Source organism: Ostrea edulis, chromosome 10 (assembly GCF_947568905.1).
Source record: "Ostrea edulis chromosome 10, xbOstEdul1.1, whole genome shotgun sequence".
Taxonomy (NCBI): Eukaryota; Metazoa; Mollusca; class Bivalvia; order Ostreida; family Ostreidae; genus Ostrea; species Ostrea edulis.
In genome coordinates this window covers 35,567,702-35,583,864 of record NC_079173.1, presented here as the reverse complement: position 1 = coordinate 35,583,864, position 16,163 = coordinate 35,567,702, and the positions used below count along the sequence as shown (strand labels likewise).

Sequence of the window (16,163 nt, the reverse complement as noted above, 5' to 3'; positions counted from 1 at the left end):
AGTAAAAGAACAGTATTTATACACATATAAATGTCAGTTCTTCTATACATGAAGTTGATATTTCTAAAAAAAAAAAAAAAAAAAAAAGAATGCTGGAGTTTCTCATTGTCATATCTCCGTAGTCTTTGTTACCAGATCTTCCAACAAACAGTCTGATGGTATTCCATGGACACAAATTGAGCTCCTTTATTAGCTGAACTATTTCAATATTCTTAGGAGGCATGATTTATTCAAAACGTCTAATATATGAGAAGAAAAAATATCTTGTTCTGGACTTCGATTCAACATTTAGATATATCGACGACGTTTTATCTATTAACAAAGATCATTTTCATTCATATATCAGTTCAATATATGCCAGTGAACTCTAAATAAAAGACACCACAAAGTCCTCCACATCTGCTTCATACTTAGGATCTAGTATATTTTGAACATAGATGGCAACGACAAATTTACAACTCTTCTCCATCGTCAACTTTCCATATTCATGTAGAATATTCCAATATCATCTGCATATGGTGTTTATATTTTCCAACTGATTCGATACGCGAGAGCTTGTTCTGAGTATGATCAATTTTTAAATCGAAGCAGGCTATTGACAAACGCAGTTGATGTTACAGTCTCGTTTAAAGTCAGCATTTCTCACATTTTATTGTCGTTTGCCAATACAACCTATGTTTGGGTCAAATGCTGTCTGACATGTTTCATACCGATTGTTAGGCCGTTCTTGGCACACTGATTTCGGCTAGATCACGGCGGCTGTGACCGGTCGACATGGGATGCTCACTCCTCCTAGGCACCTGATCCCACCTCTAATATATCCAGGGGTCCGTGCTTGCACAACTTTTATTTTGTATTCCTTATCGGAGTTATGAGATTGATCATTGTTCGTTATCTTCGCCTTTCATATATATTTTTTAATTTGTACTGTATGATTGGTTGCTTGTTTGTTTTACGTCTAGATGAGCAATTTCACTTATATTGAGAAGTCACCAGTTGTAAGTAAAGTACCACAAAAATTTAGACCTATCCTTAGCGCTTACAGCCGTAACAGTGAGGGTTCTTAATATGATTTTTTTAAAACGGTTTCTATGCGAAATTTGTGTATCTCATTGAAATATAAACACTCTAGATTTATATATTTTATTGAAAATACATCCGAAATACCCAAGGAATTGAATATTTAAAAAAATGCAAAAAGGAGGGTACCGAAAGTCCAATCCACAAGCACCCTTCTATTGCTTCAACGCTTATTGCGGTTTGATCTTGATCATGGCTGTGAATAACCTTGAACATTTAATAAAGGTCATGTCTGGGGCTATGTATTTTACTAGCTAGTTGTATCCAGAACCCCAATTTCTCTGATGAAAATGTATCGCTAACGAAGTTTGGAAACTTATTGTTTTTGCGCGGTTTTTCTTCGTCTTGTGTAGATCCGGGTTAGAATAGGTCCTCAGTACCCCTTGCTTGTCGTGAGAGGCGACTAAATGGAGGCGGTCCTTCGGATGAGACCGCAAAAACCGAGGTCTCGTGTCATAGCAGGTGTGGCACGATAAACATCTTTATCGTGTCACATCTGCTTTGACACAGGAACTCGGTTAGTCGCCTCTTACGACAAGCAAGGGGTACTGAGGACATACTCTAACCCGGATCCACTCGACAATTCACCAGACATCACACAAAATGAAATTACATATGCCGAGTGCCTCAACTTTCTAATTGAAATGGAAAATTTTTCAGAAATGCAGATAATAACTTGTTGAAACGATGGGTTCAAAGTTTAACATAGATGTATTCTAAAGTGGATGGCATATTTCATGTTATCAAAACATATACGATTTGCAGATCCAGATGTGGTCCACTCATCACCAGAAACACGCTTGGTGAATTTTTCTCTCATGCAAATTATCATCTGCACCAGACTGGTAAAAACTAATCAAATCCACAAATACGACCTCTTCTGTCTTGCAAACAGACGTACAAGTCAAACAAGCAATCTAAATATCTTAAAAACACTTAGATGAAGAAAGTGAAGTAAAACACGCACATGTACTGTTAATATGGAATTGTTCACGCTCTGGCAATTACGCGCTAGGGCAGGGGACAGAAAGGTAATATTAACAATGCCAAATTAAATATCTCAAGTTTCAGATCATGATAAAATTTACTTACAACACAGTTCGTATGTTAAAAACTTTTGCAAAAATTACACCTGTTGAATGATAATTTCCAGGTGCGATGAAACACAATCTAGGATTAAAACGCACACACGTACTCGCGGGAGTTTCGTAAACGTTATTTCCAGTTTATTTTTAACAAAATGAAATTTTCGATTGCCTTCTACTTATAATTGACGTAAATACAGGATTACAGAATTGTTAGACATCAGCATTTTATCCAATCAAATAGTAGCAAATTACTAGATCTCGTTCATGTAATGATCTTTTTCAAAGGGGCATGTGTTGGGCTGTTCCATTTTATTGTCCATTGAGAAACAATAGCTTGTGGTTTGGTTTGATTGTATATTGTTCCATTCGAGAATTGTTGTAGGGAGCTAGTGAAGTACCACAAATTTTGACCTTGGTCGTAGCCATTGTCGGAAACCCACGGTCGATTACGCTTCCTCTCCCCCCTCACCTGTGGGTCCATTGTCAGGCAGTCATTGGTGCTCGTGAGGAACACGCCAGATATTGAACTTGGGTGACCTTGAACTGTTAATGACTGTAATTAAATGTATCATTTGAGGTTATGATACTTTGATTATTAGCCCAGCGTTTACATCATTTTTGTTTATCAATGATTAAGTATTTCTCATAAAATCAAAATGAATGTGAAATTGTACTATGCGTTTCTTTTTATACCACACGCAACGAGGTTGCGGGGGGGGGGGGGGGTATAATGTTTTTACCCGTCCGTCAGTCCCTTTCTTGTCAGCGTAACTCCTCTGAGACCGCTCAACAGAATTTCTTGAAACTTTGTAGTTAATAAGGACACACGGTGTAGATGTGCATATTTCCAGAAAATTGTGATTCAATCATTCTTGTGGGAGTTACGCCACTGTTGAACTTAGAATTTTGAGCCCGTCTGTCCTGTTCATGCAGTATTGCATAACATTACCATGCATTAAGTGAGGCATTGTCAAGCAATGTTGGAGCGTGGGGTATGTGAGCGTGCTCACCTCTGCTTTCTTTCATATGATCAGTATATATTCAGCTTTTGGGTATGTTTGATTTTAAGTTATTGTATCACATATACCGGTATTCTGGAGATTCATTTAGAATTTCTACCCAGGTTTCAAACTGCTAAAGCAGCAGTCACGCCTCACTGGATAACGCTAACTACGTCCAACGGATAACAAAATTTTCAATCTGTTTATCGCCGTTCTTTTGCGTTTTTTGTCCGTTTCTCTTTCGACCAACGTGTTCCTTGTCCGGCAAAGTCTGGCATATCCGACGGATGGTTTTGAGCATGTTCAAAACTTGAAACGGACACCACCAGAATATTGAGTCCGCTTCTTAATCTACGGTACCTATGCGTTGTTATGCATTTTAATCGGAACTCGTGCGTTTCTTTTCCTGTACTTGTCCAGTTCACATCCATTAATGTCCGGTGGACATGAGTCATGACCGTACTACTACAAGACATGCAGCGGGTCAACCAAAGATGTAATAGACACCAAACGGACAAGAAACGCATGTGAAACTGATGAATAACGGCTGTCAAACGGAGACCCACGTGACCCGCATAAGTCCGTTCGTTTAACGTTGAAAGATCGTTATATCAGCCTCTCATGTTCGTTTAACCCAGTAATTGTCCGTTATTCAGACGGTAATGCTTTCGGAATCTATCCAGATTCAGACTGGAATTCTACTTATGAATCCTGCGCAGTCTGCTCTTTCCCAGCATTGTCAAAGAGAGTGCATGGGGGTCTTGTAGCCTTTCCCCGTGCACTTCTTCCCTTCCCAACATTTTAGGCCTTCCTTTGTGGAGGCATCATGGAAATATGTCCGCGAGGGTGATCAGTCTGAAAAGTTATATCCAATTTCCATTATATCCGTTTTGTCAGTTACATGACCGTTCGTCTAACGTCGAAAGAACGTTGTATCAGTTTCTGATGCTACCCATGATCATTGAACCCGGTACTTGTCCGTTATTAAGACGGCAATGTCCGTTAATTGGCCGGTACGTGTCCAGTAATCGTGCGGTTATTATGCGTTTTATACGCTTCATTCACCGATCGCAGGAGCCCAGAGCAGCGGCGAGAACGACTTTCATCAGTGGACAGCATGGTGTCGCAATTATTTTATCTGTGCGATGTCCGTTTATGCTATCCGGTAAGGTGTGACTGCTCCATAACAATCTGTATGTTCAATTCTGCATGTATTATAGCAATTAGCATAGTACGCTTATCGTAAAAATGTCAAATATCAAAAGGTCTAAAATTCATAAGTGTGGTAAGTTACAGTGTTTATATTTAAAGTCATTAGTGTTTAGTATATATATATATATATATAAAGTGTTAATATTTTTAACTTTAGAGCTTAATTCTAGTAGTTAAATAGGTTCAGCGGATATCACTTTAATAAATTGAATTGATAAATGTTTAAGCTATTTGTATATTGAGAAAATAACTAGAGATACGTGTTATGAAGATAATAATCATTATGCATATTTCTAAGGTCGTGTTTATTAAATGTTTTGCAGAGCCATTACATTATATCATATTGTACCTATGAAAGGTGAAGATAACGAACAGTGATCAATCTTATAACTCCTATAAGCAATACAAAATAGATAGTTGGGCAAACACGGTCCCCTATATACACCAGAGATGGGATCAGGTGCCTAGGAGGAGTAAGCATCCCCTGTCGACCGGTCACACCCGCCGTGAGCCCTATATCCTGATCAGGTAAACGGAGTTATCCGTAGTCAAAATCAGTGTTCCAATATTATGCTATCTTATCGTAATCGGGCCTACACTGCTGAGTGAACAGTCCACCAGTGTTGTTGTTATTTATTTCATGCAATCACAGTTTATACAATACACGAAAAGAAACAGAACGGTTGATTAACATAATGAATAAATACAACGATTTACAGCATAATCAATAAATACGATGATATATTTACATTGTACATACATCTGCAAATGACGACACAGTTATTTACATGTACGTTCAATTAGGCAATAAGTTTTCCACTATAAAAATACTAGTGTACAACACTGTACAATGTACATTTGCATTGACTCAGGTAGATGGTACATAAACTTGTGAATATCACAATCATCTTATAGCGTAATTAGTAAGGCAGTAGTTATCAGATCAGAGTGCACGCCACACTTACATGTATAAATTCAAACAAATATTCCATTTAAAAAGTCACCTGAAATAAATATCAAATATGAGGCTATTTACACCCCATTGATGTTATAGGTAGTGAACGTTACATGTATACGTATTTCTCACTGCTCCAACTTCAAAGTATGCACACGATTATCTGGCCGGGGTGGTAAACATTCCTCCCTCTGTAATATTTTAAGGTTGATTGATCCTCATGTGATGTCATTGGTTTTTGCAAAAATCATTATTAAATTAAACTTTGCGCATGATAGAAATATATATTTCAGAGGAATTTTATTCACTGCATAAAGTAAAAAATTTGGTTAACTATGATACTGAAAAAGTTAATATTTTCCATAGATAATCAATTATTTTTAAGTTTTTAAAAAATGGCAATAACTCCTAAGCTGGTATTTTTTCTACTGCATGTCTAAGATACACCGATTTCCCTAAAATAAACAATTAATTTATAAATATTTATGAATTAGCAGTGTTTTTAAACTTGACAATTAAAATTTGTCATTTCAACAAGTTTTTATCTATTTTTTATTATACTGTATTTAACGAAAATGCGTTATTTTCTGATGTTAAGATATTCTTCTGTTTTTGTATGTCTGACATCTTTAAAAAGATGGCAACATGCACATTTTCTTTGGCTATTAATTATATTTAACTACATGTATATTGAGTGGACATTAATACAGTTTTTCCACTTTCAATCATTAATATTGATAAGTCACATGAGGATGGAACCACCTTAAATTACTATTTTTGAAATTCAAGATCTGTTTACATACTTAGTATAGTTCATGGTACTTATGAATGCACTTAACAAAAATTTAATTTGCGATCCATACTTCCATTTTGAATACTGAAAAAATGTTTAGCACTTGTTCATTCTACTATACACATGTACATGATATGCTGTCAGACAATTGTCAGCTCCTCCTTTCGTCAGTGGTAATATAATTATGTTAATGAATTAGTTTTCTCCATTGCACAAGACAGCACCACGTTCTTTTAAAATTCACATTCCAAAAATTTAAATACTTTTCTTATCAGAATACGCTCACTCTTCAAGTTCTCCATCATCCAGATTTGTAAGAATATTTACGTCCTTGGTTTTGTCAGAACCAGACGATAGTTTTGAGTCTATACTTGTCCGTGAGGCGGCGCTTCCGACGGATCTTCTCGCCCAAGTCTCGTTGTCTTCCTGTACGATATTTATGTCCTGAACAACGGTTTCTTTCTCCTTCCGCCGAATTATTTTGCTTCTCACAAAGTTTGCAAAACGTTTGGACCCATTTTTCACCTAAGAGTAAACAATGGGATAAAATTTAATGACAGGTTGCAACGCAAAAATACACATATAACAGTTCTCTATAGTTTAAACTATCTACAATACTTACGAGTGTATCAAAAAACAATGTAACGTGATTATTCTTTCTGAAGTATATGTAATATGAAATGTCGAAATTCTCTGGTTTCATTTGCAAACTCTTGCATATCTTCCATAAAGTAATTTTCGAACGTATTTTTTTTTTTACACACACGGTGATCTTTCAGTTGTAAAATATCCTTGTTTGAAATTGGTAGTTTTAAAACAACATACAGCGCCCACTCTATAGAAAAATGACAATTCACTCGAGCCATCTTAATTCTAATTCTCTAATTTATAAAAACCTATAATTCTAGAATACTTGAAAATTTTAAAGACTATCAATCCAAAGATTCTAAGAATTTAAAAAAAAAAAAATCATAACTACACTTTCTAACAAAAAGAACAAGGTGTTATACCCCCGTATATTCTCCATGTCTTCATTTATTGAAAAATATCTCGGGATTCAGTAGAAACTATTGACACATTGTCACGATACATCTTCCTTTTGTTATATTTAGTAATATAAGTAAATATAATTAAACCATAACATAAAAATTCATATAATTTAATTCACGACACATGAAGAAAGTACTTGCTTTTGTATGTCAGTTCACATTGTCTGTTTATAATAACACTGTACAGAACGATGTTCAAGAAATTAAAGTTCTTTTTCTTGAAAAACAAAAATTCGCCTGGCATGGATATTAAAATGAGCGCTTAAAAACTACTACACAACAGCTTTACAGGCATGATTCGAATCAAATATTTCAGAAATGAGATTTTACATGTAGAAATATTCTTACCCCTTGTAAGCCCGATTGGATTTTCTCCTTGGTGGTGCGGGACTGTGGGTCCATTGTCTTGGGTGGTTCCACGAACACACTTCTAAGCTCCTAAATAAAATAAATCACATGTCGTCATCACAAAACCCAGAGAGGAACAAACTAGAACATGCAGTGTCGTATATACCGCACAGAAAAGTTCGGGAAAAGTCATGGAGTGTAATAAGGCTTGCAATTGTTTGCACTAATCGTGTTTTGTGTATATATCTATGCAGGTAAACATACCTGGGATTAAATCTCCCCAATTGACCGTGATGAGTCGACTATTGTGATTGAGTTTCGTTACAATGTCTACGTCCGCCCCCATAATAATATACATAAATACTGTAACTATGTATTTTATGCGTTATAATGTACGTGTATTACGAGACAGACTGCAGTTTGTGTATTATAGTTACACTGTGAGGTAGATTTCCTAATGCCTCAATTTGAATTCCATCCTCCTCGGATCGGAATGGTTTATAATTTCTCATGTTTATATTTTGTGTCTGTTAAAATCATGACATTGTTAAAAATACTTTTGATAATTTCAATCAAATTTTTAAACGTCACAACAGTGACCACACACGAGAAACTGTTTTACCGGCTCCTTACTCACTGAAGGTGGATAAGACATGGCGATTTTCGTGATGAGAGGATTATAGAAAGACATAAGCAAGTCAATGTGTTAATGGGCTATCAAAAGACTTACTGCATTAACATAAAGAGAGAGCATGCATGCGCACCTTTAATTGCTGAAAATAGGAATATAAATTGTACTTCAATTCAATTCTACCACGCTCGCTTGCCATTCAATACTGATATACCGTATAGGTTTTTGTATATATGCATATTTGCAAATGTGTCTATTCCGCTCCGTTTTATACCTAACCTAAACTGGAGGTCAATACCTCATAAACTTTCAATCAATCACTGCTTCAGAATATACTTAACCTATTAAAATGCAAATAGAAAAACAAAAATGTAAATATAAGAGATGTTTTTTCAGAGTTTTTTTTAAAAGTATACTAGATGATTGATACACATCGACTCTCCTCACGGCAGTACTAGTTTATTGACTGACGCGCATTTCTTAATCAACATCGCGTGGATGTTTTCATGGTTTAATAAAACAAATATTACCTGAAATTTGACGCTATAATCTACGGAGGGTTTTCTCAGTAAAACCTTATTAGATATTTAAAGTAATATGAGACATTCGTAACCATTGACCGATAATTAAAACAGGTCAGTAGAATATTACATCCTTGTCTTAAACAAACACCCCCCGAAGACCACCAGAATTAAGTGATCTTACCTTAAGCTGATTTTTATTATATTTGATATACTTTAAGGATGATATGGAGGTAATAATTGTATGTTGATAACTTGTAACCACCAATGCACGCTACGCTCTAAGTCTGGCGCCTGAATGTAAGACAATTATTCTTAAAACTCCGCCCTGGGATCAAAACTAAGAGACAAACGATTTATATATATTATAAATATCAAATTAATTAGGACATTGATTCTTAATCAACTTCAACAATATAATTTAATTAATTTCACATCCGTGGGGGGATAAATATGTACATATGTACATGAACAAGAAGATAGACGGGATAGCAACATTTCAACATTCGCCCTTTTATTTTGTTTTGATGCGGGCGCGGAGTTACATGAACGAATACGGACGATGGCGTAAGGTCAAGGACATTGCAATCCAGTACAAGAGAGCTGAAATATAGGACAAAAAAATAAGATTATTTAACTAAGTATTCATTTTAAAATAAATGTAATAAAAAGACCAAGAGAAGGAATATTAACAATATACTGCTTTATTTTATTAGGTATAGGGTATAAAATTTCGGTATATAAAATGAGCATTTAAATCCATATCTCGGTCGTTGACATGCTGATTATTTGGATTTTGATCACTAGTAGGAATCTATTGACTTGCGGTATCCATTTCATTAACAAGACGGACACCTCGTTCACACGCAAACAATATCAGTTTATAGACATCTGCTGCGTTCCTATTGGGTAAAAGTAGGGTAATTAATTAAATATTGTTTATATTCCGCGCAATTTGCCAAAACTTAGGAGGACCATTTTTTTCAATTATTTAGTGTATACTTTATGTATAAATTGTAACAATATCATTCTACAGTTATACACGTCCAGAACTGGGGAAAATAGAAGCACTACTGTTACATGGGAAAACCCGCACTAAAAGTCTTTAACTGGTGGTATATTTTCGCCACCACTTGTCAGATAATTATGTCGACATTTCGGAAAATTCCTCATTCATTTTTTCTCATTATATTTTAATTCTGATATTATATTGCCATTTGATGACATCTACATTCCGTCTTAATAACTGACAAGTCAACATCACGATCTGACAAGTCGACATTAATTATCTGACCGGGGGACAAAAAGATCATTATGTGGACTTGTCCATTTATCAGATCTTTATTTCGGCTTGTTAAATCATTACGTCGACTACCCGGATTCTTATTATGTTGAGTAGAAGGCACGGTTTGGGCGTAAACTCATTTTTACGGTTAATTTTTATTATTTGACAAGTTGACAAGATCCTCTCACAAGTCCACAGAATTAACTGACGAGTTGATTTAAACATCTTGATTATCTGATCAGTGGAGGCAGAAATTAAAATGTTATACATGGAAATATTTGTCTTCATGAATACAAAAACAACAGACATCTAGCCCGACTCTAATACGGCAGTCTTTCAATAATTAAAACAATAATTAATTTTCCAAAAATGGAAGGATTTTTCTGGATACTTTAGGACGCTAATAATACTGGAAGTATTTCTTTTCAACAGCAAAAGAAGGTCACGCCGGACTTGGAAATTTTTAATGTGTATCTAAGCGGTATATTGTCATTTCCAATCATTTAGCATCCATGCGCCTTCATGTCGAATAAGAGGTATGACAGATTTTCCTTCGATGGAGGGAAGTTTTCACCTGTCATAAAGTATGAGCTAAACTTCATTTTTAAAGACTTAGAAATTCATGAAATTGTTATAAAATAAAAGAAAGAAAAAAAAAGACATTTTCGGTGTGTGCTCAATAAACTACTACAACATTCATTCTGTACACCTGCCTTCACTGGTACATTTTGAACACGTTGTCAAGTTTTGTACAAGCATGTTGTCTTCCTTAATCAAGCACAAAACAGTCATGAATGTCGCGTATTGCTCAGGTGTCTCAATAGTGCACGGCTTTGTTTCGTAGTTAGTAATGATCATTGTTAAAGGTCACACTATTCAATGTACTCCCCTTAATGGGTTTCTGCCATTTCTATCAAATGGATTAGTATCAGAATAATTACAGACTGTGTGTTTATTGTATATTTTAATGTAGGCAGAGGGCTAAGATAGGCTATGCCTGCTGCCCGACCCCATTGACTTATTTGTGAATAAAATATTGTTTTAATTAATTAAATTAATAGCGAGCGCAGCGAGCCAGCGCTCCGCGCTGGCTCGTACTGCGAGCTCTAATGACTAGAGCGCGGGAAATAATCCGAGCTAAATCTCAACCTCTAACAAGAATTTTTTTTTTGACGCCAATCCCAGAAGTCCCTCGTACAAAATGGCGGATGGTTCGATTCGCAAAATAATAATTAAAAAAATCTTTGAAGTATTACAAACCTTTCTTATTTGAAAGGAAAGGATGACAATCATATTTTTCCCCCTTACTTTTTCGGTTTAAAATATTGTCTAAAGAAATGTAAACAGTAACGTCACAACTACCAGGCTACGTCACAACACGCTCGTTGCATTTCCCGCTAAACTGGTTCCTACATTGGCGAGAAGAGCAAGACAGTAATCCTACGTATTGACAGTGAAACAGATCAGTTTTCCTTGTTTTCAATATAATTTTTTTCAAAATGTATTCAGATATGCTGCGCTCGCCCCAACGGTCACACCGTAATCATATTATCTTAAAATCTTAAAATGAAGTTAAACGACAGAATCACAAAGGAAATGAAATTTCGTCTGTCATCTGGTATACATTGTACACGTATGTTTTCTAAATATGATTTAAATATATGTATATGATATTAAGATTTTCGGTCTGAAAAACTGTCTGCGGTTAAAATCAATCTGATGGAAATCAGATCTTTGATCCGCTCCGGTAATCTTTTTGTATAATACCTGGAAAATATTGATTGCTGCCAGATATCGATCTTGTCTCGTAGATAATATCTGTAGGGCATGCGGCGAGAAATCGATTATAGGAGAAACTTTGCAGTAATCCTAGGAAGTAAAGTTTCAATATTTAACTTTGGGGGAGAATTGTTGGTGACAGCTTATAGCTATTTTAAAAGAAACCCCACATCAGATCTGCCATCGGGATCGTGGTACAAACTTTAAATTGTAACCAACGGCACTCTAGAGAGTTAGTTTGGACTTTTTAATAAAATTATTACACGTACAGCAGCGAGCTATAATGCGGTAAACGAATTTTAATATTTGATGCTGGAGTTCGAACTGTCATTAGATACATTACAATCATTTAAATGTAAACAATTAACTTTAAACCATACTTAGTCCTGTGGGGATCCGAGGTAGAGTAGTAGCCTAGTACCCGAGGCCTTCCGAGTTCGTGCTTGCTAGGTAGAGTAGGTCCTCAGTCAATCGGAACTCCTCGAATGTCTCGCGCACTCGACATAGATCTCGGATGTAATACGATGGCATCCATGAGTGAATTTGATGCATTATCAATTGTGACGTCACAGGAATGCATCAAATTTGCTCATGGATGCCATCGTATTACATCCGAGATCTATGTCGAGTGCGCGAGTCATTCGAAGAGTTCCGATTGGGTCCTCAGTACCATTCTCTCACCAGGTGGCGCGTTACGCAAGCTTCATGGGCAATCGGAACTCCTCCAATGTCTCGCGCACTCGACATAGATCTCGGATTAATACGATGGATGCCATCGTATTAATCCGAGAGTGAATTAGTTGGCAATGCATCAAATTCACTCATGGATACCATCGTATTACATCCGAGACGTTCGAAGAATTTTATTTCAAAATACGTGTCATACAAGAATATTTCACATTCTTGTTTAACGTTGACACTTGCAATTCTTACAAGGAAATAAACTAAACCTTTCATACCATTTATCCTTATCATCATATTGTACACACATTTTTCCAATCGGAACATCACTCGGCCTATTCCGGAATAGGCCGAGTGATGTTCCGATTGACATTTTTCATTATAGCGAGCCAGCGCGGAGCGCTGGCTCGTACTGCGAGCTCTAATGACTAGAGCGCGGGAAATAATCCGAGCTAAATCTCAACCTTTAACAAGAATTTTTTTTTGACGCCAATCCCAGAAGTCCCTCGTACAAAATGGCGGATGGTTCAATTCGTAAAATAATAATAAAAAAAATCTTTGAAGTATTACAAACCTTTCTTATTTGAAAGGAAAGGATGATAATCATATTCTTCCCCCTTTCTTTTTCTTTTTAAAATATTGTCTAAAGAAATGTAAACAGTCACGTCACAACTACCAGGCTACGTCACAACACGCTCGTTGCATTTCCCGCTAAACTGGTTCCTACATTGGCGAGAAGACAGTGAACCGGATCAGTTTTCCTTGTTTTCAATATAAATTTTTTGAAAATGTATTCAGATATGCTGCGCTCGCCCCAACGGTCACACCGTAATCATATTATACAAGTAATCTATCAATTACATTTACCGATAGAAAATTAAATCCAGGAACTGTACGTTCCTGCTTCATGCTTATTGTTTCCGGGAACCGGTCTGGTTCTTAAATACGCAACACGTTGTGCAACAAGACACATAGATTTTGAAGGTATTGTAAAACAATCACTTACATTCACTCAGCCTTAGGTGACAATCTAGAACGATTATGGGTGAGCTAGTTCGTAAACACTAAAACCAGATCTGGACTAACAGGATTTTTTCTTTTGTTACCTTGAAATGATCCATAAAAAAACACAGGAAAAAAGCAAATAGAAAATAAGGACGGATTGCAGATCTGAATGAGTCAACAGTTGTTAGGTAAAATCTGAAACAATTGTTTGCACTCGCCTGATTCCCTGAAATAAATCTGCTCCTCCCACTTAAACCCCCCCCCCCCTCCCGCTTTTATTACGAGCTTCTCCGGTTTCAAGAAAACAAGCCGAATCTCCTCGCCGTTTAAAACTCATTTTGAGTCACCATTTGATATAAGGAAACTGCAACTTTATTAAGAAGAGAAAAAAGAGGCTGCCCACCAACATACTCTTCGTTACTGATATCGCTTGGGGAGAGCAAAAAAAGTATGCTTAGATTGCATGACGTCTTGATTTCCATGACAAAGAGGATAAAATGAGAGAGAGAGAGAGAGAGAGAGAGAGAGAGAGAGAGAGAGAGAGAGGTACATTGCTAAATACGGAATTTGTTGTATCGCATTACTTTAAAATTGGCAGGGGGTTGTTTGGTCTGCAGATGATTGTTGACAGAGCGTATATCTATTATCTGCAGACTGACGGGCGTTTATATACTCGTGCGAGAATAAAGGTTGTTTTAAACAGAAGGATCTAAGATATTGGTGATAGATAAATATCATTGTCTTCTCTTGGCAACAACCATATGTACAATTCTGTCTGAATCGATACGCAATATTCCTACCCAGAATCTAATTACATCGATATGTAGTCATATTTATTTCCATAATTCATATACTTTAAATCCGCAAATAGATTATCAATACCGTTATACATGTATATATGTTATATACTGGTGTTTGTTTTAATGTTTAATTTCATGTTTAAAACAGTTTCCCCAGAAATGTGCAGCTTTCTTTGCGAAATCTTTTTTTCTCTAAGAGACCAAAGGGAGATATAAACTTCATGCAGTAAATATATTAAAATTATGGTATTCTGGTGTAAAATTCTCAAATGATTTTTCTTCTTTTCAAATTTCTCATCTGTTCCAGTGTCAACATTTGCAGAAATAGATCAGAAATCAGTATATATAATTTTAACTCTCTCTCTCTCTCTCTCTCTCTCTCTCTCTCTTTCTCTCTCTCTCTCTCTCTCATAAGAACCGCTACTGAACCTACCTTTACTTTAAGTTCATGTTCTTGTAAAGTTGTGAACATGGCCGTACGCTCCATCTGTTCATCTTTTCGTTCTCTCTCTGTTTCGACATCCATGCTTCTTACTTTTCGATTTTTCTATCAATTTGAATTCAAATATGAACCACACTTTCCGCCTGTGCAGTTGCTCCAAGAATCTCCTACATAAACAATAAATCTTTTTCCCCAGTATATAAATATTAATCCATTACGTAAATCCAGAATTAATAAACATGTTTTTGTTTTCGTCAATGATTCTGGTTCTCCCCTCGAGAACTGTCTCTCAATACACAACGGTGAGGGAATACATTTAAAAAATCATGTATATCTCCCGAATCACACTGCCGTCAATATGAAGTGATTTGAAGATAATTTAAAGAGCAGCATTGATAAAATTGTCAAGCTTGTGGTGCGATATTTGAGATTTTATCAGCCCCTGTGCATATTTTAAAGGACCCTGGTTGCTGCATTAAATAGAACGAAATCAGAACCAGGGGGACAATTGTTATATGCGTCATTTAATTAAACATAATTTAAATTTATCACCAAACACAGTGCATAAAGGATCAATCTAATGAATGAATATTTTTCTCACAATGAATGTAAATTTGAATTATTATTGTTTGTGCCCCAATGGCCAACTATAGCAGACACCGTCATAAGAATTTACTTCAAATGGCATATACTTCTAGGTTATTGACTGAAGATCGGGGCAGTAGACCCACTCGAAGTGTTTGTGAGGCTCGGGTCCGCTTCCGCGCAACGATGAACATTTTCCCGATTTTCAATCAATAACCTTTTTATTACATAACTATATTTTTTAAATTCGATGAACACTTTATTTTAAAAGCGTATATATATATATATATATATATATATATATATATATATATATATGTATATATATATGTATATATATATGTATATATATGTATATATATGTATATATATACATATATATATATATATATATATATATATATATATATATATATATATTTATTCATTCGCATTTTTGGGAACAGACGAAGTGTTTACTAATATTATTTGCAAACAGATATGAAGTTCCAATAATCAAGTTCTGTTAGCCGATGTGACATCACAACTGAACAAGACCGATTATAAAGTCTCCCAAACGAAGTACCGGTGCTGTTTGTATAAATATGGCTTTTTCCGAGTCCTACTATTTTCCTCCCATGACAAAATCCACGCCAATTCTAACTTCATTAACCAATCTAGATCACGCTGATTTTGATTTTGATATTTTTAAAAAAAAAATCACTTTTTTTTCTTCTGTAAAACTGGTGTCAGCTGACCTTGATCCTCGTTTGTAGATCCCAGCATCCTCTTATTATTTTTGATGATCCCATGTCTCTATCAGTCCTAGTTCTAAAGTTATACAAGTTTTTATAATCAAGGTCAAAGGTCATTGGAGATACTAGTTTGTAAGTCACTATATCCTTTTTTTCATTTCTGAAGATTCCATG

The 16,163-nt window shown here is 35.6% G+C and overlaps 1 protein-coding gene across 1 annotated transcript; it reads right to left on the bottom strand.

Moving 5' to 3' along the window:
* Positions 1-5,000: 5,000 nt before the first annotated feature.
* LOC125665911 (uncharacterized) lies at positions 5,001-15,053 on the bottom strand. Its single transcript, XM_048898885.2, has 3 exons — positions 14,662-15,053; positions 7,527-7,616; positions 5,001-6,654 (listed from the first exon to the last, which is right to left on the bottom strand). Exons 1-3 carry the CDS (start codon positions 14,752-14,754, stop codon positions 6,412-6,414), a joined length of 426 nt encoding a protein of 141 aa, XP_048754842.2. The 5' UTR covers positions 14,755-15,053; the 3' UTR covers positions 5,001-6,411.
* Positions 15,054-16,163: the final 1,110 nt, after the last annotated feature.